The sequence below is a fragment of the Vipera berus genome (assembly GCF_964194415.1).
Source record: "Vipera berus genome assembly, chromosome: Z".
Taxonomy (NCBI): domain Eukaryota; kingdom Metazoa; phylum Chordata; class Lepidosauria; order Squamata; family Viperidae; genus Vipera; species Vipera berus.
The window spans coordinates 68,280,547-68,301,682 of record NC_138205.1 but is presented as its reverse complement, the minus strand read 5'-3'; the positions used below and the strand labels follow the sequence as shown (position 1 = coordinate 68,301,682).

The window sequence follows — 21,136 nt, the reverse complement described above, 5'->3', positions numbered from 1 at the left end:
CGATCAAACCGGTCAGTCCTAGAGGAGATCAACCCTGACTGCTCTTTAGAAGGCCAGATCCTGAAGCTAAAACTCAAATACTTTGGCCACCTAATGAGAAGGATGGACTCACTGGAGAAGAGCCTAATGCTGGGAAAGATTGAGGGCAAGAGAAGAAGGGGATGACAGAGAATGAGGTAGCTGGATGGAGTCACTGAAGCAGTAGGCATGAGCTTAAATGGACTCCAGCAGATGGTAGAGGACAGGAAGGCCTGGAGGAACGTTGTCCATAGGGTCGCGATGGGTCGGACACGACTTCGCAGCTAACAACAACAACATGGTATTTTATAATGCGTGAAATAAAATATTGGGATAATGTACCTAAATGGGAAAATTTGAACAGTTAGATGACTAATATGAAGAAATTATGACTGATAAGAATTGGATTGAATATAAGGGAATTTAAGCGAACAAAAATTATAAAAATAGGAGGTGTACTGAACTAATGAGATGATGGTTATGAGAATAATATAAGCTGAAAAATATGTTATATAGAGAGATTATTATGATTTGTATAAATATAAAAAATGCCTATATCTAATCATTTATATATTGAAAATATTAAGAATTATATTTTGGCTAAGGTTGAAAAAGGAGAATACAAATCGGAGAAGGGAAGATCAAAGAGATATATCATTAATTAATATATTATTTATGGAATTATCAAATTTAATCATTATTGATTGTTAATTAATTATTATTGTCCTTTTTTCTTGTTAAAATATAAACCAAGACAACATGCTGTACACCAGGCAGAAACATTAATCAGAGTAAAAATTAAAGACATAATGTGACATAATGGTAATTCATTATGGTAATTCATATGTTGAATAATCATATGTTGAATAATCAGAAAAGTATGTTAACTGGTACATTAAACTTAATGATATGTCAGAATACAAGGTATCAATAATGGGTTGAAGTTATAGGAGCACAGATTACAATGAAATATTAGAAATACAGATAGTCCTCACTAAAAGTAATTTGGATTAGCAACTCCATCACAAAGCTATTGCTCATAAGGCAAGACTGAGGGATGTGACCATGTGCGATTTGCCTAATCAGGGCAGCTGGGCCTGCTGGAATTGCTGTTGTAAGTCAGTGCAATAACATGACATCATGTTATTGCACTGACTTACAATAGCAATTCCGGCAGTCCCAGCTGCTGTCAATGGGCAAATCCTACATGGTCACATCCCTATTCAAAGTCCTGCCAGTGTCGTTTCTGACTTTGTTTGCTAGAAGCCAGTAGTGAAGGTCACAAAAGGCAGCCACATGACAAATGGCAGCCATAGACACTGCAATGTTATTATTGCCAAACATTTGAGTTGCAGTCATGTGACCCTAGAGATATTGTGACACCCCAACTACTCTACATTCAGCACTATCATAAGTTTAAATAGTCTTTGAATGAGTGATTGTTTAACAAGGATTACCTGTAAATGATAGGAATAGTTAGATTATGAAATCAATTGGTGGAAGGCTCTCCTTTCATATCGTTAAGTGGTCAGTTAATAGTCATCTCTCTGGCATCCCTGTCATTAGATTCTCTGTTGCAACACTTATCATCTGGAACACCATTTTTCTGAGATTTGTTGGGCTGCCATCCACCATGTTTAAAAGTGCTTGAAAATCTGGCTATTCCCTAGCCTTGATTACACTGAATAATAAGTCTTATATATTGTATTACTTTAAAATGGCTTTCTTTTACCAGATTTGTTTTAATTTATTTTTTGTTGTACCCTGTCCAAATAACCATGGAGTTGGATGGCCTTACAAAAAGAAAACATAATAAACTGATTTTGTACTGAGCAGAGGGATGATTGCCAAATGGCCCCATACAATTCTATGATTCCGTGATATGGACTTAACATTATTAATCAACATGTGCAGTTAACATTATACATCTAGTGAAAAGATTAAAGCTTCTCTATCAGACATCATATTAATATGTAGAATGCCTACTGTTAGCAATAATCCTTTGAACTGTTGCATAATTTCTTTCTCTATCCTTCATACCTTTGCTACAAGGGCCATCACATTTTTTGCACTTTCGAATGCCATTCTGCTCCACTTCTGTAGAGTCTGCATTGCATGATCGGACACATGAGCCATGATCTGTTACTACATAGTTATCTAGAAAAATTAGGAAGAGAGAGGAAAAAAACAACAGATAGTCAAAAGGAAAAAAAGGACACTTGTCACAGAATTTGTGTTATTTCCTTGGTTGATATAATTTTCATTTCCACCCAAAACACACATTCTACATACTCTGCAAACATACTCTCCAAATCAACTATAAGCTTGTCAATATAAATGGTATGTAATTTTAGTAAGTTTTAATAAATTTTTAAAAATGGCAGATCATATGTAAACTTCAGAATGGACTGATGTGCAAAAGAACCTTGCCAGTACTTTGAACAGCAGTAGCTTCTCTGTAGCATATCTTTGAAACATTTCAGTGAATTACAAATGTATGTTAAAAGTTCATTAGTCTCTTCATACCAGATCATTTGTGAAAAAAACCCTCATTTCTCTAGAATGAAATTTCAGAAACCTGAACCAGTTTTTGAAAACACGTTAAATATGTGGTTTCTGGGAAGGAGATCAGTTTAGGAGTAAACAGTAAAAAAATGCAAGGGCTCAAAATTCAATAATTTTGCTAATTAGTAATACTAATTAGTAATTAGTAGCAACTATACATCATGAATAATTTCATGATCTGGTCTGACTAAAAGTTCAAAAGAATCACATAGTCAACAACAGCAGCAGCAGCAAAAACAACAATAATAGTTGGAAGGGACCTTAGTGGTCTTCTAGTCCAACCTCCTGCTTGGACAGGAAACCCTATATCTTTTAAAGACTGAGTGCCCAAACCCCCCCTGCCCCCCTGCTCCACTCTGCTCTGCCCCCTGCCCTATCCCCATCTACCCCGCCTCATCCCACCTGCCCGCAGGGCCACCCACTGCCTCCACGGCCCACTGCAGATCGCCCAGGCAATTAATTAATCACTCTATGGAACCAGCTCCCCCCTGAGCTTCGGATGGCCCCAGATCTCCGGTCCTTTCGCCGCGGCCTCAAAACACTCCTTTTCCATCAGGCTGACCTGGACTGACAGGGATTTTAATTATGTTTTTAATTTTTAACTTATTTTAATTTTAATTTTATTCTACAGGGGCCATTAATTTAATTTTCTTTTAAATTCTGTATTATTGTATTTTTATTGTTGTTAGCCGCCCTGAGTCCTTTGGGAGATAGGGCGGCATATAAGTCCCAAAAATAAATAAATAAATAAATAAATAAATAAATAAATAAATAAATAAATAAATAAATAATTGTTCTAACTTTCAGAAATTTCTCCTTAGTTCTAGGTTGCTTCTCTCTGATTAGTTTCCATCCATTGCTTCTTGTCTTGCCTTCAGATACTTTGGAGAATAGCTTGACTCCCTCTTCTTCCAATATCCCTGAGATATTGGAACATTGCTATCATGTCACTCCTAGTCCTTCTCTTCATTAAACTGGACATACCCAATTCCAGTTCTTTATATATTTAGCCTTCAGTCCCTTAATCATCTTTGTTGCTCTTCTCTGCACTCTTTCTAGAGTCTAAATATCTTTTTTACATCGTGGTGACCAAAACTAGATGCAGTATTCCAAGTGTGCCCTTACCAAGGTGTTATAAAGTGGTATAGAATCAAGATCATGTGAACATTTTTTTATTACAAGTTTTATTACTTTTCTAATTTTACTTCCAAAATATTTATTAAGCAATGTGGTGATTGGATAATCAAAAGTCCAATAACAAAATCTTTTTGTACATAGGTCAGGATAGATAAACAAAAATTCCCTCTCCAATTCCCTTAATCATAATATCAAAATCAAATTAATACATTTCTGGTTGTGACAGTCAATTAGAACAATTATCAAGTTTTATTTGTTTTCCAGTTAAAATCTACATATTTAGAAATTTGTCAATTCACTTTCATTGAGATATATCTATGTCCTGTTATTAAATTTTACCTAATTTTGATTTAAATTATATTATTCAAATTTAGCTTTTAACATCCCAAATAATATTCACAACCCAAATTTCCCTTATTTCATTACAGCAAAAAGTATAGCATCTAACATGTACACAGTGGCTGAGTAGCTATGTTCTACCTAATAAATATTGTCTGTTTCACATCCTAATACATCACACGTTACTGACAGGACCACAGTCTATGTTTATCAATCTACAACTATTTATACACAACCAGATTCTGTTTTAAATTTTAGCTAATTCTTAATTCTTAAATAGAATAATCAAATGTCTTTTAACATCAAACGTGGGATCTATAAACCAAATTTCCATTATGTCAGTGCACAAATTATAATGTCTAAAATAAGCCTAATAGATACATAAACACATTCTAGTTCTATCTCATAAACATTTTCTATTTTAGATCCTGATAGATCACTGATTACTAAGAGGATAGCCTTTAATGGTTCTCTAAGAACTCACTTTTTAAATCTAACTCTGATTTCTTTTTTTTGCCAATCAGGTTTCCAGACCAAGGCCTTTAAGTTGCCAGATAGGTCTTCCTTCACTCCAATACATATTATTTGAATCGAAGCCACCAGTGATCCACAAAAAACAAACCATTTGTAATCATTATGTTGTTGCCCTGTTAGTTCTAGTCTCTGTATTTGCTCTAAAAACTTTATCTTCAGTTCGGTCTGGATTCCTCTTCCACCTGGGTTCATCTGCTTTAAGTAGAGAGTCTTATCCAGTTTTATAATTAGTGCTTGGCTATCCAGGCTTCCATGTCCTCTATGTTAGCATCACTATCTTGCACATAGTATACTTCTAAAGTTATAGGTTCTTTCGATGGAGTCAAAAGTTGAGTATTAAGTTTTCCCATAGTTTATTGTTGGTCCTTAAAGTTATTTGCTATAGTGATAGTTCCTTGTACTTTTAGAGTTGTCGGTTCTTTGGATAGAGTCAAAATTTTTGTATTAGTTTTTTCAATATCTATTTGTACCTTGTGTTCCTCTGTCTCAGTAGTAATTTGTTCCAGTTTTGTTATATTCTGAGTTGTAAATTCTTTAGTTGAAGTCTGGGTTACAGCTTGTAAATTGGAGTTGGTACCTAAATTTTCCAGCCTGGAGATAAACATCTCAGAAACTTTATGGATTGTTTCTAATATGAGCTTATAGTCAAGCGAGTTTGGGGCTGATCAGTCTCCATTTTGAAGTAGTGGTAAATAGTCCTTAGTGGAGGCTAATTTTTAAACAAAAGTCAGTAAATGTTCACCTCCACAAGCCTTGAGTTCACCTCCAGCTGTTTCAGGTTTTTATCTTTAGCTGATAATGTCAAGGGCAGTTCCAAAATAAACAGGTTTGTTTGCCACAAGATGTCCCCAGCATACTTAAAATCTTTTTCAGACAGAGTAAATTTATCAGTTTTGAGTACTTTTAAGTAGTTCTTTTCTCTCTTCTCCCTTTTTTAAATCAAATAGACAGAATAGCCAGTTTCTGTAAGGATAGGAGTTTTGGGTCACCAAAAATAGAAAGGAAGTAAGTCAAATTAAATAGTATTATTCTGTTCAAGGTTTTCTTTTTTCTCCCGGTGTGATCAAAGGCTGCCCTTAAGGAGGGTGGGGAAAAAAGGGTCCCTTCCCTCTCTCCTCCCTGGGGGAAGCAAATTCAAGGAGCTTTTGGCAGGAAAAAGTAGACAATTAGGAAAGGAAGAAGGCAATTCTCATCCAGTTTTCAAGTACTTTCAAGTGCTTTGTTATAATTTTGGCTTCGGCAGGAAATGGCTGAAACGATGGGCCATGGGAGTAGCCAATCCTTTCTTCGTCAGTTTGGAGAGTTGCTCCAAGCCGACGGGAGGGCCACCACCCTTCTACCGCCAATTGGAGAGACCTCTCTCCCACTCGTCGCCCCTCTGGGGCAACTTTTGACCCCTTTACAGGGGGGGAAGAAATCCAGACGACGTGGGGAGCATTCCCTCACATGTCTGGCCAGGCCGAAATCTGGAACCGGAAGCCAATTAGAACAATTATCAATACACTTTCACAGATACTTATCCATGTCTTGTTTTTAAGTTTTATCTAATTTCAATACAGTGCTCCAAATTAGCCTATGGTATCTAAGAAACCTAATTTTGGGGTAACCCCCATTTCCCCTATTTCATTATATAGTAGTTATCATATCCGAAATACATACATTGTTCATTTAAGTGCATTCTTGTTATATTTCAAAAACATATTCTATCATCTTTGTAATTATCAGTAATTAACAAGGTATCTTTTGTTGTGATATTACAAGTTCTATAATATAATTCAAAGTTATGCTCTAGTAGCTAACTTTCATTCCCTTACAAAATCTAGGTCCTAAATATAAAATCAGTTTATATATTTTAACAGTTCCCCTTAGCCCATTAAAAGCAATTTTTATTCTTATTATATTTCAAAAACATATTCTATTTGTCATCTTTGCAATTCATCTATAATTAACGAAGTATGTTTTATTGTGTTATTCCAAGTTCTATAAATAATTCAGAGTTATGCTCTAGTAGCTAATTTTCATTCTCTTAAAACTCTAGATCCTAAATATAAAATCAGTTTATATCTTTTAACAGTTCCCCTTGGCCCATTAAAAGAAAATTTAAGCTTTATTATTACAAGTCCCAACATTTACTTTCATTCTAATAAATCCAATCTCCATGTTTGGCATAGTACAGTTGTCATTAATTCAATCTGGTCTTCTCCTTTCAGTTCGATCTGGCTTAGATAAGAGGTCATGTCTGGTGTTGTAGTTATTGTTTGGTTGGTTAAAGTCTTAATGTACTGTATTTGAAGGCCTTTGGCATCCTCCATCTTAGTATTGCTTTCTTCAGGTTTTATAGTTGAAATCAAAGTTTGGGCATAAAGGCTCTCAGTAAATTGTACTTGTTGTTCTTTAAAGTCCCCTATTTTATTGTTGATTTCCTCATCCTCTTTTAGTTTTTGGGTTGTCAGTTCATCAATTGAAGTCAGAGTCTCATTAGGTGAGTTTATGCTGTCAGATTTGTCTTATACCAGGTTTTGCCACAAGATGTCCTCAGTAGCATGTAAAATCTTTTTCCAGACTAATATGAGGCTTTTAGCCAATTAATCTATTTTTAGCAGTAAATAGGGTAGTAGGTCCCCGCAAAAATAAGCAATAAAAACTTTTTAGTGGCCCAAAAATTCCAAAAGTACAAATAAGGTTGCTTAGTTATTTAGCTTAGTCATTTGATTTCTTTTAAGGCTTTAAGGTTTTAATACCCCAAGTAGGCAGTTGCCAATCTTTCAAGAAGGGGGAAAAAGATTTTCAGGAAAGTCCCACAGGGAAGTAATTAGGGAAGTAAGAAAGGTAAGGTCTCACCCAAATCCTCCAGATTGCTTCGTTGTGCTTGATAGTGATTTTTGGCTTTTGGCAGGGAGTGACTTAGTGATCAGCCATGTTGATGGCTGATCACTTCTTCGGGCCAGAGGAGTTGCTCCAGATCAAAAGAAGGGCTGCCACCCTTCCGTGATTGCAGAAAGAGCCTCCTCACAGTGGTCGCCCCTCCAGGGTGACTTTTGACCCTTTTCAGGGTTCTCTGAGGAAGAAAGACTGGACGGCAGGGAGAGGCTTCTTCCCGCACGTCCACCAGTGCTGTGTGTGGAAACTGGAAGCCAAGATCATGTGATCTTGATTCTATCTGTCAGAACCCATTTTTCCCTGGGGAAAAAAATCTATCTCATCTCTTTCCTATTTCTTTCTTTCTGAGGGTTCTGCCATTCCTCTGAGGGGGAGGGGGAAGGCTCCATGGTATGTTATTCTGCTTTGCTACAATGTATCCTTTCCACTATTCCTGCATGCTGACTCTTTACACTGTCTCTCCCTTGATGTTACCTTGGGGTGAGAAAGGATTATGCCTTCGGCCATCTGGCTTATCTTTCGCTGCGGAAAAGAAGGTGCGAAGATCCAACAACATCTTCACAAGCATGGGAAAGGACCCCGTTAACAGCTCCTTTCCCACAGCAAACTTAACACCAGGGGATTGGCCCATTCAAACAACTGGATGAACTATTGGGGTGGGGTTTTGCTTGAGATTCTTTTAACCTATTGATCTGAGTGGAAAACCCTCAGATTCTGCCTATCATGCTTCTCCTAATAAAAGTTCCTTTTGGAAAGAAACTGTTTCCAGGAGTCCTGCTTTCTTGGGATGAGGTTTGGAAGTGGGCCCTGTCATTATCCCTGTTAATCCACCCTAGCACTGTGTGTTGGCTTTTTTTGGCAGCTACAGCACACTGCTGGCTCATATGTAAGTGATTGTCCACTAGGATTCTGAGAGTCCTTTTACAGTTACTACTATTGAGCAAGGTACCACCTATACCAGTGATGGCAAACCTTTTAGAGATTGAGTGCCCAAACTGCAACCCAAAACCCACTTATGTACCGTCAGATGCCAAGTGGGTGTGGCCAATTGGGTGGGCGTGGCTGCAGTGATAACAGCAGATTGGGTGGGACTAAAAAGTTCAATCAATCAATTCCAACTTTGCGATATCTTTTTTTTGTCCCATGAAAAGTTGAAATTGATTGATTGATTGATTGATTGAACCTTTTTCTTTTTTTGCACATGGCGGCAGAGGCATAAAGCAAACATGTTTTATAAAACCCAGCTGAAGGTTTAGGACTGGGGTGATGGTGTGCGTGCCCACAGAGAGGGCTCTGTGTGCCACCTGTGGCACATGTGCAATACGTTCACCACCACAGACTTATACTGTACCTGTGCATTTGGTTTTTCTTGCCTAAATGTAGAACCTTACTTTTTTCACCATTGAATTTCAGTTTGATCTTCCAGTTGTTGCAGTTTGTCTCCCAGTTGATGTCAGGATAATTAAACTCTCCCATTACTATTGTGATGTGCTTCCTAACATACCTTAGTTAACTGACTAGCAAAAAGTTCATCTATTTCTTCTGTTTGGTTGGGTGGCCTATAATATATACCACGGGTCGGCAACCCGCGGCTCCGGAGCCGCATGCGGCTCTTTGAGCCATCTCCTGTGGCTCCCAGCTGCCCGATGCGCGCGCACCTCTTCGAACGGGCAGTGGTGCGCGCGCACCTCTCCAAATGGAGAGTGGCACCGCCCGTTTGGAGAGGTGCGTGCGCACGTCTCCGAATGGGCGGAGATGCGCGTGCACCTCTCCAAACCTTTGGAGAGGTGCGCACGCACCTCTCAAAACGGGCAGCGGTGCCGCCCGTCTGGAAAGCTGCTCTCAGCCTGTCTGGAAGAGTAATGAAGAAACGCAGCCGGAACGTGAGCTGACTTTCCAGGAAAAAAGTTTATTGCGAATACTAACGGCAAACAATGATCCGAAAGAAAGCAAAGTCAGCGTTGGCTGCTACTTGCAACCAACGCTGCTATATACCCCCCCACCGCCAATGCCCACCCCACCCAACCACGCCCACCCCCTTTTACCACCCCACCCTTCCGTGGCAATGTCTCCTGCCCCACCCCTGCCTCCCAACGCCGTCTGGCCGCCGGGTAGGCTCCCTTGTGCTTTGGGACCACCCCCACGTGGCCCGTCACTCCCCCTTCCCACACCCATCACCCACCCGTGTATAGCCCCCTCCCACCACCGGTTCACGGCCCCCTCTTCTTTCTCCATGGTTGCTGCCGCCGTCGCGTCTCCAGCCAGGCTAGTAGGTAGAAGGGGCGGGGCCCCCAGCGCCGCATTGTCAAGTCGTCGCCTGTCCAGCCTGTTGCCACCATCCCACGCTGCGTCCAGGCGTGTTCCAGCCTGGGCGGCCCCGGCCCCGGGCATGGATGTCGCGGGGCCTGCTTGCATCAGCCAGGTCCTGGCAGAGGCGTCCTGCGCATGCATGCGCTGGCCAGCTGCCGGGCAGTCTCCCTGGCGGCGTCGGTTGATCAGAGGATGTAGCCGGCGTGCGGAGGGCAGGCCCCCAAGACGAGGTGGGCCTGCGCTAGTGCTGTGCGAGGATGGCGGGGGTGGCTCCCGTGGCGAGGAGGGTGCGTCCGTGGGGGGTGAGGGCCTCACGCCGTGCTGCGAAGAGGGGCCCTGCCGAATGTCGCGCCCATAGGCCGCAACAGCTGCCGCGGCCCGCCTGCAGAGCTGCCGCCTTCGGCAGCCTGCAAACGTGCCGCGGCAGCTCCCCGAAAGAGCGCCACCGCCGCCTGTTTGCGCAGAGGTGCGCGCGCACCTCTCAGAACGGGCAGTGGCGCCGCTCATTAAGCCGCTGCCCTCCTCTCTTTGGGAGAGCTGCCGCGGGATGTTTGCAGGCTGCCGAAGGCGGTGGTGCCGCTGCCACTGGGAACCGGTTCCATCACACACACAGGAAGGTGGCAACCGCGGGCATCCGCGCATGCACAAGAAAAAACATTTTGCGCATGCGCAAGATGTTTTTTGCGCATGCGCAAGATGTTTTTTGCGCATGCGCAAGATGATTTTTGCACATGCGCATGCATGGACGCACGCACGCGGCTCCCACTTTTGTGTGTGTGTGATGGAACCAGTTCCCAGTGGCTCTTTTCCTTTTTCAGGTTGCCGACCCCTGGTATATACCTATGGCAATGTCATTCCCTCCTCCCTTTTTATATTGACCCAAATGCATTCAAGACAGTTTTTTATTATCGTTGTGCTCTATTTCTGTAGAGATGTAGTTATTTCTTATATAGAAAGCAACTCCACCTACTCTTTTATTTGGTTTGTTTCTTTCAAATAATTTAAATCCCTCTAGCTGTGTGTTCCATTTGTGGGTTTCATCACTCCAAGTTTCCGTAATGGCAATGATATCATATCTGCCTTCATTTACTTGAATTTCTAATTCAGCCTGTTTATTGCTCATACTCTGTGTGATAGTGTATAGACATTTGAGTCCTTTATGATTGGCCCTGGGTTTACTTTCTACATAACCTGTGTGGTACCTGAGTTCCCCTACTTCCTTACCATATGTTTGATTAGTGCACTTGGTGTGGCACTCACTATTAAAAGCTTGATTTTGCTTGACAGCAAGGTTGATATTCTTTTCTGCACACATATCTATGTTATATGCACTGATAAGCCTATTAGTTTTAGATTGCTGGGGACAGGAATGTTCTATATCAATGAACTCACTGTCCCCGTGATTCAGTTTAAATATTTCTCCAGAAAATCTGTTAATTTAATGCCAAATAGACTGAATAAGGAAAATTTGGAACTGGAACATCCTAGATGGATGCAATGCTGAAATCAGTTTTGTCATTTTTCAAAAGTAGTAGAGGTAACTGAGAATTTACTTTTTCATCACACTGAAGTCTCCCTGGCTACTCACATTTTCTAACTGAAAAACACAATATAGAAAGATACCCATATGATACTTAGAATTAAATTGTGATGAAAGCTATACAAATTACACCTGCCAAAGAGCTGACAGAATATTCACACACATTCCTTATATATAAACCCCTGACTTAATTTATTAGATTTTCCCCAAATTCTTTTCTCCATTGAATTAAATCTCAAGAGTAAATTCTTATGGATGTATATGTTTATAAATAAATTCCTTCAAAACATATTCCAGTATTTCATTTATTTTTCACAAGTTTAGCACTCCATACCTACTACCATATTTCTGATTCTTCATTTTACAATGCATAGGCATATAGGAATAATTTCCTGAAATACAAATTTGGAGTTAATATCAAGCATCCCAAATAAAAGATAAAAAGAAACTTAACTAGCTTTGTTAAATAAAATTTAACATAAATAATAATATTTATTTAACTTACGTGGACAGTTTTTTACACAAGTTGCTCCAAAACTGTACTTTCCTTCTGGGTTATCTTCCAATTGATAAGTATAGGGATTGTATATTTGTAAAGCTGGGCAAGACTCCTTGCAAGTTGCATCATCCCAAAACTTGCGACATGCCTATAAAAAGGTAATCCAAATAATCTTTTGTTTTAACAGTGTCAGGAAGTGACAACAGTGGATTTTAAACAACTACTTAAGACTAAAATTCGGAGAATTCAATATTCCATCCATCCAACCTTTAATGTAGACAGACAAGATTGAAATATTATTTTTGTCATTGACCAATAAAGATACATTCAATAAAATGAACAACACAAACTATCCCCTAAGAACAAGAATTATTGTGGGCAAAGTTTACACATAATGTAGCAACATTTTGCTACTTTAAGAGAAATAAATTTATTTTGATGGTGTAACAGACGCTATTACTGTTCCAGAAATTTGACTAAAGGAGGAATAATCAACTGGTTATGAATATCCTTGTATAATTGGCAATACAAAAGAACATGGGCTCTGCTTTCTATGGTATTCATTTTCACAAAAGCAATAATGAGTTTCCTATGGAGTTTTCCTATATTTCTCTTCCAGGACAGATGGGGGGAGACCAAATTTAAAAAAAAAAGTAAATATAATATGGGACTAACTAAAAACAGCTAGGATAATTATAATTAAAAGAAATGGTAATCAGTTATATTATGTCAAAATACAACCTTACTGAATTTTCAATTTAAGAATGAGATTAAAGCACAAAGACTTATTTTTTTGTATATATTTGTTATATTACTTTTTATTGCTTTGTTTATTTATTGTAATTAATACTTTAAAAAATTAAGCACAATAATCAGAATTTTATTTCCTTTTCTATATTGCTAAAATGTTAGGCAAGTTTCTATAGCTTCCTTACCAAGCAGTCACTTTCTTTAGGACCTGTACATCCTGCTGCGCACTGAGTATGACAGCAGTCACTTGGTAATCTTCCCTTGCATCGACCTGAGCACTGTGCTGCACAGTCAATCTTAGTTACTGAAAGTTGAAAATAGCACAAGTTAAACTACATGTTTTACAAATAAAATATTTATTAAAATATTTTTAAAGTATTTAAATATTTAATACTTTGAACACTTTTTAGAAATCATAAATATTATTTGATTGAGTCACAGTTTAGTTACAGGTAGTCTGTATGGTCACTATGGTTTTAAAAAGATGGATATAAAAAGATGTTGAGACTGGAAAGAGTGCAGAGAAGAGCAACACAGCTGATTAAGGGGCTGGAGGATAGAACTTATAAACAATGGCTTCAGGAATTAGGTATGTCTAGTCTAGTGAAAAGAAGGACTAGGGGTGACATGATAGCAGATTCCAGTATTTAAGGGGCTACCACAAAGAAGGGGTTTTCAAAGCACCAGAAGGCAAGGCAAGAAACAATGGATAGAAACTAATCAAGGAGAGAAGCAACATGGAATTAAGGAGAAACTTCCTAACAGTAAGAACAATCAACCAGTGAAACAGGTTGTGGGTGCTCCAGCATTGGAGGCTTTTAAGAAGAGACTGGACAGCCATTTGTCTGAAGTGGCATAGGGTCTCCTGCTTGAGCAGGGGGTTGGACTAGAAGATTTCCAACGCCTGTTCAACTCTGATGATGTTCTATGTTTTTGACCAGCAAAGTCAATGGGAAAGCTAGATTCACTTAACAACTGTTTTACTTAACAGCTGCAGTGATTCATTTAATAGTTGTGACAAGAAAAATGGGCCAAAGTTCACTTAACAACTGACTCACTTAACAACAGAAATTTTGGGCTCAGTTGTGGTCATAAGTTGAGGACTACCTGTACACTGTTTCTTTCTGAGACCTAGGAATCTGAAACCAATGGAAACAAGATTTACATTTTGCTTTCGCAAAATGATGCATAATTAGCTGATCATTATTGTATAAGAGAACAGGCCAGAAGATATAAAAAGTCTATTTAATTTACTTACCCATTAAATCACTATCCTATCCTATCCTATCCTATCCTATCCTATCCTATCCTATCCTATCCTATCCTATCCTATCCTATCTCAACAGAAGTGGGGTGGAAAGCAATGTATGTTCTTACATATTTGGCAATTCTCTTCGCCAGCACCCCAGCAATGCCCTCTTGTGCAATTCGGATGACAAGGAGAACCTAAGGGGGAAAAATACAGAATGTCTCTGAATATTATAAATGTATTCATGCCAATTTTATGAAAAACTCAAGTTTTATAGGAAACTTTTTTCACAAATCAATAACAGTTGTCAGTTTTGAAGTCACATTCTGGGCACTATGAATCTCAAACTCAGTATTTTACCAATTGCCAAATCTTCCATGCTTTGCTTTCATATAGATAATACTTAGATAATATCTAAGTATTATCACTTGCATCCAAATAATCAGTGGTGTCATGTTTATTAATAGTTGAAAACTGGGCCATTTAAATAAATTATTTACTTACCAATACTGTTTATTTAAAATTATTAATACATGCTCTGCAATAAAGCTGAATATTGATTCCTAGGGGTAAGAGTATCAGCAAAATAAATGAAAACAAAATAAAGGAAACAAATACATTTTCTTTGGGGATTTTTTCCTTCCAAATTTAAGATACAATTACATTTCTTTATCAAGAAATCAAATCATTTTAGTGTTATGCTGCTGGGAATTCTGGGAATGGTAATCTCACACATTTGGAAGGTATCAATTTGGAATAGCTATCAATTCTATTTCAATGAATTATTCCATATTATGAAGCATAAAAATAATTTTAACTTTCTGATTTACTATTTCTATAGAACAGCAAACAGTGAAGATATGCAAAGTTGCTAATGAGCAAAAATGAGAAGTGTGGTTTTATTTTTTATTACTTGAGTGTATGAGAAGAATATGACAGAAGAGGAGTAAATATATACACACAATCCATGTAGTTATACACAAAACGTCTATGGGGGTATGGCAGTGGCCTCATAACTAGATGTCCAATTCAGTTATCTATTCTAGGCAATTGCCTCTGGTGTTGCTTTGTGCAGATTTTCTAGGGAACCAAACAATGCATGTCATAGAGTGTTGCACAATATGCTTAATAGTTTGCATATCGACACCACAATCCAACAAGAAAATCTTTCCATCTCCATTGATACAGAGCAGAGGAACTTCTTCCAGTATCATACCTGTAATGTATTGGGGGTTTTGCTTGTACTGATTCACGTGTCTGTTTAAATGCTGCATTAACGGTTGCTCAATGGTGTATATGTGTAATGGCTACTGACTAATCCCAACTTATTGTCTCCAGGGCTATCATTGGTAGAATTGGGGCGGGAATGGCTTCCTTCAAATCTATTGGCCTCCGCCTAGTGGCCAACCATATAAATAGCTGCTCAGCAGCCACTGTTTCAGTTCTGTTCTGCTTGACTGCAATAAAGCATGTTACTGTTTGGAACCTTCGTCTCGCTTATTGCCTGCAACGAGCTGACTACAGCTGACGGATGGTAGGAGAGATACCGTCCAGGGTGTGAGTCATCCCTGAGAATCTTCCTCACTCTTCCAAGGCAACGAGCCCTGGCAATGTCATCCAGTGGTGTCAGGGAACAGCCCACAATGTCTTGTGCTGTGCTCACTACCCTCTGCAATACTTTCCTATCCGCGACTGTCAGACCAGCATACCAAACCACAATACCATACGAGAGGACGCTCTCTATGGTAGACCGGTAAAAGAGGGTCATTAGCTGTTGTTCTACCCTGTTCTTCCGCAAGATCCTAAGAAAGTGAAGCCTCTGTTGGGCCTTTCTAGCCACCTGGGTTGTGTTAACTTTCCAGGTGAGATCTGCACAGAGGTAGACTCCCAGAAATTTAAAGGAGGAAACTCTCTCTACACAGTCCTCCCCGATGTAAAGTGGGGCAGGTTCCTCCTTTTTTCTCCGGAAGTCTAACACCATCTCTTTCATCTTGCCGATGTTTAGGTGCAAGTTGTTGTTACTACACCATAATGGATAGTTTTTGTACCTCCGCCCTATATGCTGTCTCATCCCCACCTGTAATAAGACCCACCACAGTTGTATCATCTGCGAACTTGATTATCGCAGTGGATGGGTCAGATGATGCACAATCATAAGTGTATAAAGAGTACAGGTAGGGGCTAAGCACACAGCCCTGTGGCATGCCAGTGCAAAGCTTCAGGGGGGTGGACAAAGCAGAACCGACCCTCACTGTTTGTACCCGATCCCTAAGAAAGTCTTGAATCCAATCGCAGATAGCGGGGGAGAATTTCAAGTCAGTCAGCTTCTCGATGAGAATGCTCGGCAAAATGGTGTTGAAAGCTGAGCTGTAGTCAACAAAAAGCATCCTGAAGTAACTTCCAGGTTTCTCTAGATGACTTGCTACAGAATGTAAAGCAGTAGCTATGGCATCGTCTGTCGACCTATTTCCCCTGTAGGCAAATTGATGTTTATCAAAGTCCAGTGGGAGGCATGTCCTAAGATGTTGGAGAACCAATCTTTCGAAGCATTTCATGACTACAGACGTTAATGCAATAGGTCTGTAGTCATTCAGGCACTCAACTGCAGTTTTCTTGGGGACTGGGACAATGGTAGCTGCCTTCAAGCATGATGGTACACATGCCGTTTGCAAGGAGATGTTAAAAATCCTTGTCAGGACCCCTGCTAATTGATCGGCACAATTCCTGACCACTATCCCCAGCACCCCATCTGGGCCTGCGGCTTTGCTGGGATTCACATCCTTCAATACAGCTCTCACTTGGTGTTCACACAGGGTGAGTGGCTGAGAGTCAGAAGGCCGGCCAGCAGAGGCTACGGGGTCTGGTCTTTTAACCTCATAGCGGGCGAAGAAGATATTCAGCTCCTCAGACAATGAGGCATCGGTGTTTGCCATGCTCCTCATGCTGCCCTTATAGTTGGTTAAGTGCTGCAGTCCCTGCCATACTTGCCTCGGATCGTTGTTCGCTAAATGGTTCTCCACCTTTTGTTTGTATTGTTGTTTTGCCATCCTAATGCCTCTTCTGAGATTTGCCCTGGCCTCTCTGTATCTGTCCCTGTCCCCCGCCTTAAAGGCAGAATCCCGGGCTCTCAGGAGTGTTCGTATCTCTGCAGTCATCCAGGGTTTACAGTTCCCATAAACTCTAATGCACTTATCCGTTGTTACACTGTCAGTGCATGTTCTAATATAAGAGAGTACGGCATCTGTATATGAATTTAGATCTTGTTTTTCAAATACACTCCAGTCAGTGGTTTCAAAGCAGTCCTGCAACCGACTGAGAGCACCCACTGGCCAGGTTCTGACCCTTTTTGTGACTGCCTGAGTCCTTTTCCTGAGAGGAACATACTTTGGGCACAACAGGAGTGAAAGATGGTCAGATGTACCCAGGTGGGGAAGAGGAAAAGCTCTGTATGCCTGCTTCAGATTGGAATACACGTGGTCCAAAGTGTTCTTCCCTCTGGTGGAAACTTGCACATACTGTACAAACCTAGGGAGAACTGTCTTCAGACAAGCTTGATTGAAGTCCCCAGCCACGACAAGAGCGCCCTCTGGGTGAGTTTGCTGCTGCCTGGTGATGATGTCATACAACTTAGAAAGTGCCATGTTGACATTGGCATCAGGTGGAATATAAACAGCTATAATAATTACCACAGTAATTTCTCTAGGCAGATAGAAAGGCCTACATATAACAGTCATCAGTTCCACATCTGGGGAGCAATACGTATATACCAATCTGCTGTTAACACACCATTCACAGTGTATATACACACACAGTCCTCCTCCTTTACCCTTCCCGGAGCGTTTATCTCTGTCAGAGCGGTAAAAAACTTGGTTTATCAACTCCACAGCTTCATTCGGTATCTCTGAATGTAGCCAGGTCTCCGTGACAACTATCACACAACATTCCTGAAGAAGCCTGCTTTCTGCTAACTTCAGCTGTAATTCGTCAATTTTATGGACGAGGGATCTGGCATTGCTCAGAAAAAGGCTCGGCAATGTTGGTCTAAAAGGCTGCCTTCGAAGACGTGTCAGAGTTCCAGCCCTGCAGCCACGTTTTTGCTTTCGCTCCTTTCTCTTTCGCTTACGTCGTCTCCTCCCCAGCCCGAAGACAATCCATGGAGATCCTGGAGGCCTCGCTATGCAGTTCGGTATGTTTTGTGACTGCTGAAAATCACTAGTAATTTCAGATTGCCTTGCAAGCCCGATGTTTAACAGCTCTATACGTGAGTAGGCTATTTTAGCCCCTTGCACTACACTGTGAACATTCATCCATACACATATTAGTCCAATCACCACACACCAGTACCGGGAGCTCAGAGCCGCTGCGTGTGGACCTGCCACCATCTTGTGGAGAGAAAAAAAAAGCTTGATCCCTCCATAACACCAATTAGGGTCAAGCCCCGTCATGTGCCTTTTGTATTAAAGCACAAACGTGATGCAGAGCTGGACAAGCTGGTCAGTCAGGGGGTACTACAGCCCATAGATGGTGGGGAGTGGGAAACTTGTATTGTTACATCACTTAAGGCCAACCGGGAGATCAGGATTTGCTCTGATTACAAGTGCACCATTAACCAGGCACTGCAGCAGCACAAGTACCCGGTGCCAGTCATTAGCCACATTTTGGCATCACTGCAAGGGGGTAGCATGTTTGCTAAGTTAGATTTGGCACAGGCCTATCAGCAGTTACCAGTGGATAAGGCCACAGCAGCTGCACAAACAATTGTGACACATAGGGGGGCTTTTAAGGTCAAGTGCCTCCAATTCGGGGTTAGTGTAGCCCCAGAAATCTTCCAGGGAGTAATGGAGCATACACTCAAGGATATTCCGGGGGTCTGCCCCTATTTTGATGATGTACCCATTTCCGGAGAGTCCACTGAAGTCCTGGCAAGGCGGCTCAAAGCCATCCTTCAGTGGTTCCGCACAGAGGGACTCAAGCTGAGGAAGGACAAATGCAAAATTGGGGTCCCTTCCACTGAATTTATGGGGTTCAGTACCGATGCCAAAGGCATCCATCCTGCAGAGTCCAAGTTGAAGGCAATTCAGCTGGCACCAAGCCCCAGGTCTAAAGGAATGCTCCAGGCATTCCTGGGAATCCAACATTTTCAACACGTGTTCCTTCCTAACAAGGCCACAGTGGCCGAGCCATTACACCGGCTCTTAGACAAGAACACCCTGTGGAAATGGACCAAGGTTCAGGAAAACAGTTTTAAGGCGGTAAAATCACTACTGTCCTCAAATTCAGTGCTCACACACTTTAATGAAAACTTGCCAGTTTTCGCATCCCCTTATGGGGTTGGGGCTGTACTCAGTCATTTGTTGGCTGATGGAACTCAGTCCTCTATTGCTTACTATTCAAGGACCTTGTCCTTGGCTGAGCGCAATTATTTTCAGATCGACAAAGAGGTCTTGGCTATCATGGCCAGGATTTAAAAAATTCCATGATTATTTGTACGGCTGCCAATTTATGGTCTTTACTGACCACAAGCCATTGTTGGGACTATTTCCCCCAGAATGTTAAGGTGGTCCATTTTTATATCAGCCTACAGCGACAGGCTGATCCACAAACCCAGCAAAGACATGGGCCATGCAGACGGCCTTAGCAGGCTTATTTATTTATTTATTTATTTAGTTGCATTTATATACCGCCCTTTCCCTGAGGACTCAGGGCGGTTTACAGGGAATTAAAAAATGCAACATACAAAAGTTAAAACCGAATTAAAAAATATTAAATTGACCCTGTACACAATTAAAACCCCAATTAAAAATTTCTCCTCAGCCTGGGCCCGAGAGCTCAAAGAGCCAGGTCTTCAGGCCCCGGCGGAATGATCGGAGGTCGGGGGCAGTTCTCAGCTCCACCGGCAGCTGGTTCCAGAGGGCAGGCGCTCCCACTGAGAAGGCCCTATCCCTGGGTGTCACCCGCCGGCAATCTCTCACCGGCGGAACCCTGAGCAGACCCTCCCTGTGGGAGCGCACTGGGCGAAGGGCATTTGATGCCGGCAGCAGGTGTTCCCTCAAATAACCCGGACCCAGGCCATGTAGGGCTTTATAGGTAATGACCAGCACCTTGAATTTCACCCGGAGGGCAACCGGAAGCCAATGCAGCTCGCGGAGTAGAGGTGTTACATGGGAGTATCGGGAAACCCCCATTACAACTCGCGCGGCCACATTCTGCACCAGTTGAAGCCTCCGTGTGGTCTTCAAGGGCAGCCCCATGTAGAGAGCGTTACAGTAGTCCAAACGGGAGGTCACAAGCGCATGAGTAACTGTGCATAGGGCGTCTCGGTCCAGATAGGGACGCAACTGGCGCACCAGGCGAACCTGTGCAAAAGCCCCCCTGGTCACGGCTCCTATATGGTCTTCAAAATTGAGCCGTGAATCCAGGAGGACACCCAAGTTGCGAGCCCTATCAACGGGGGGTAACACCTCACCCCCCATCATTAAGGATGGAATAACTTGGTTAACCCGAGATGCCGATATGCACAGCCACTCAGTCTTGGCGGGATTGAGACGAAGCCTGTTTCTCCCCATCCAGACCTGAACCGCCTCCAGGCACCGGGACATCACGGAGAGGGCATCACTGGGTTGGTTCGGGGTGGAAAGAAAAAGTTGGGTATCATCAGCGTACTGGTGATACCCCACCCCAAAACCACGAATGATCTCGCCCAGCGGCTTCATATAGATGTTGAACAGGAGGGGCGAGAGAACCGACCCCTGAGGAACTCCACAAATGAGAGACCTCGGGGCGGATCTCTGCCCTCCTGTCAACACCGACTGCGAGCGGCCCTGGAGGTAGGAGGAGAACCACCGTAAAATGGTGCCTCCCACTCCCAGCCCCCTGAGACGTCGCAGCAAGATACCATGGTCGATGGTATCGAACGCCGCTGAGAGATCTAATAGGACCAGGACAGAGGAACAACCCCTGTCCCTGGCCCTCCAGAGATCATTCACCAGCGCGACCAATGCCGTCTCCGTGCTGTGTCCGGGCCTGAAGCCCGATTGGTACGGGTCCAGATAATCAGTTTCCTCCAGGAACAGAGGGAGCTGATGCGCCACCACACTCTCAACAACCTTCGCCAGAAAGCGAAGGTTGGAGACTGGACGATAGTTGTTTAAAACAGCCGGGTCCAAAGCAGGCTTCTTGAGAAGGGGTCTCACCACCGCCTCCTTCAAGGCGGCAGGAAAGACACCCTCCTTCAAGGAAGCAGTTATTACTGCATGGAACCAGCCTCGTGTTCCCTCCCGAGCCGCATAAGCTAGCCAGGAGGGGCACGGATCCA

The 21,136-nt window shown here is 41.9% G+C and overlaps 1 protein-coding gene across 1 annotated transcript in view; it reads right to left on the bottom strand.

Moving 5' to 3' along the window:
- Positions 1-21,136, bottom strand: part of EGFR (epidermal growth factor receptor) — a 220,649-nt gene that overhangs the window by 69,044 nt on the left and 130,469 nt on the right. Inside the window, exons 5-8 of the mRNA XM_081342924.1 lie at positions 13,950-14,018; positions 12,758-12,876; positions 11,829-11,970; positions 2,059-2,175 (exon numbers count right to left, since the gene is read on the bottom strand). Coding sequence (XP_081199050.1) covers positions 2,059-2,175; positions 11,829-11,970; positions 12,758-12,876; positions 13,950-14,018 — 447 coding nt within the window. The remainder of the gene's footprint in view (positions 1-2,058; positions 2,176-11,828; positions 11,971-12,757; positions 12,877-13,949; positions 14,019-21,136) is intronic.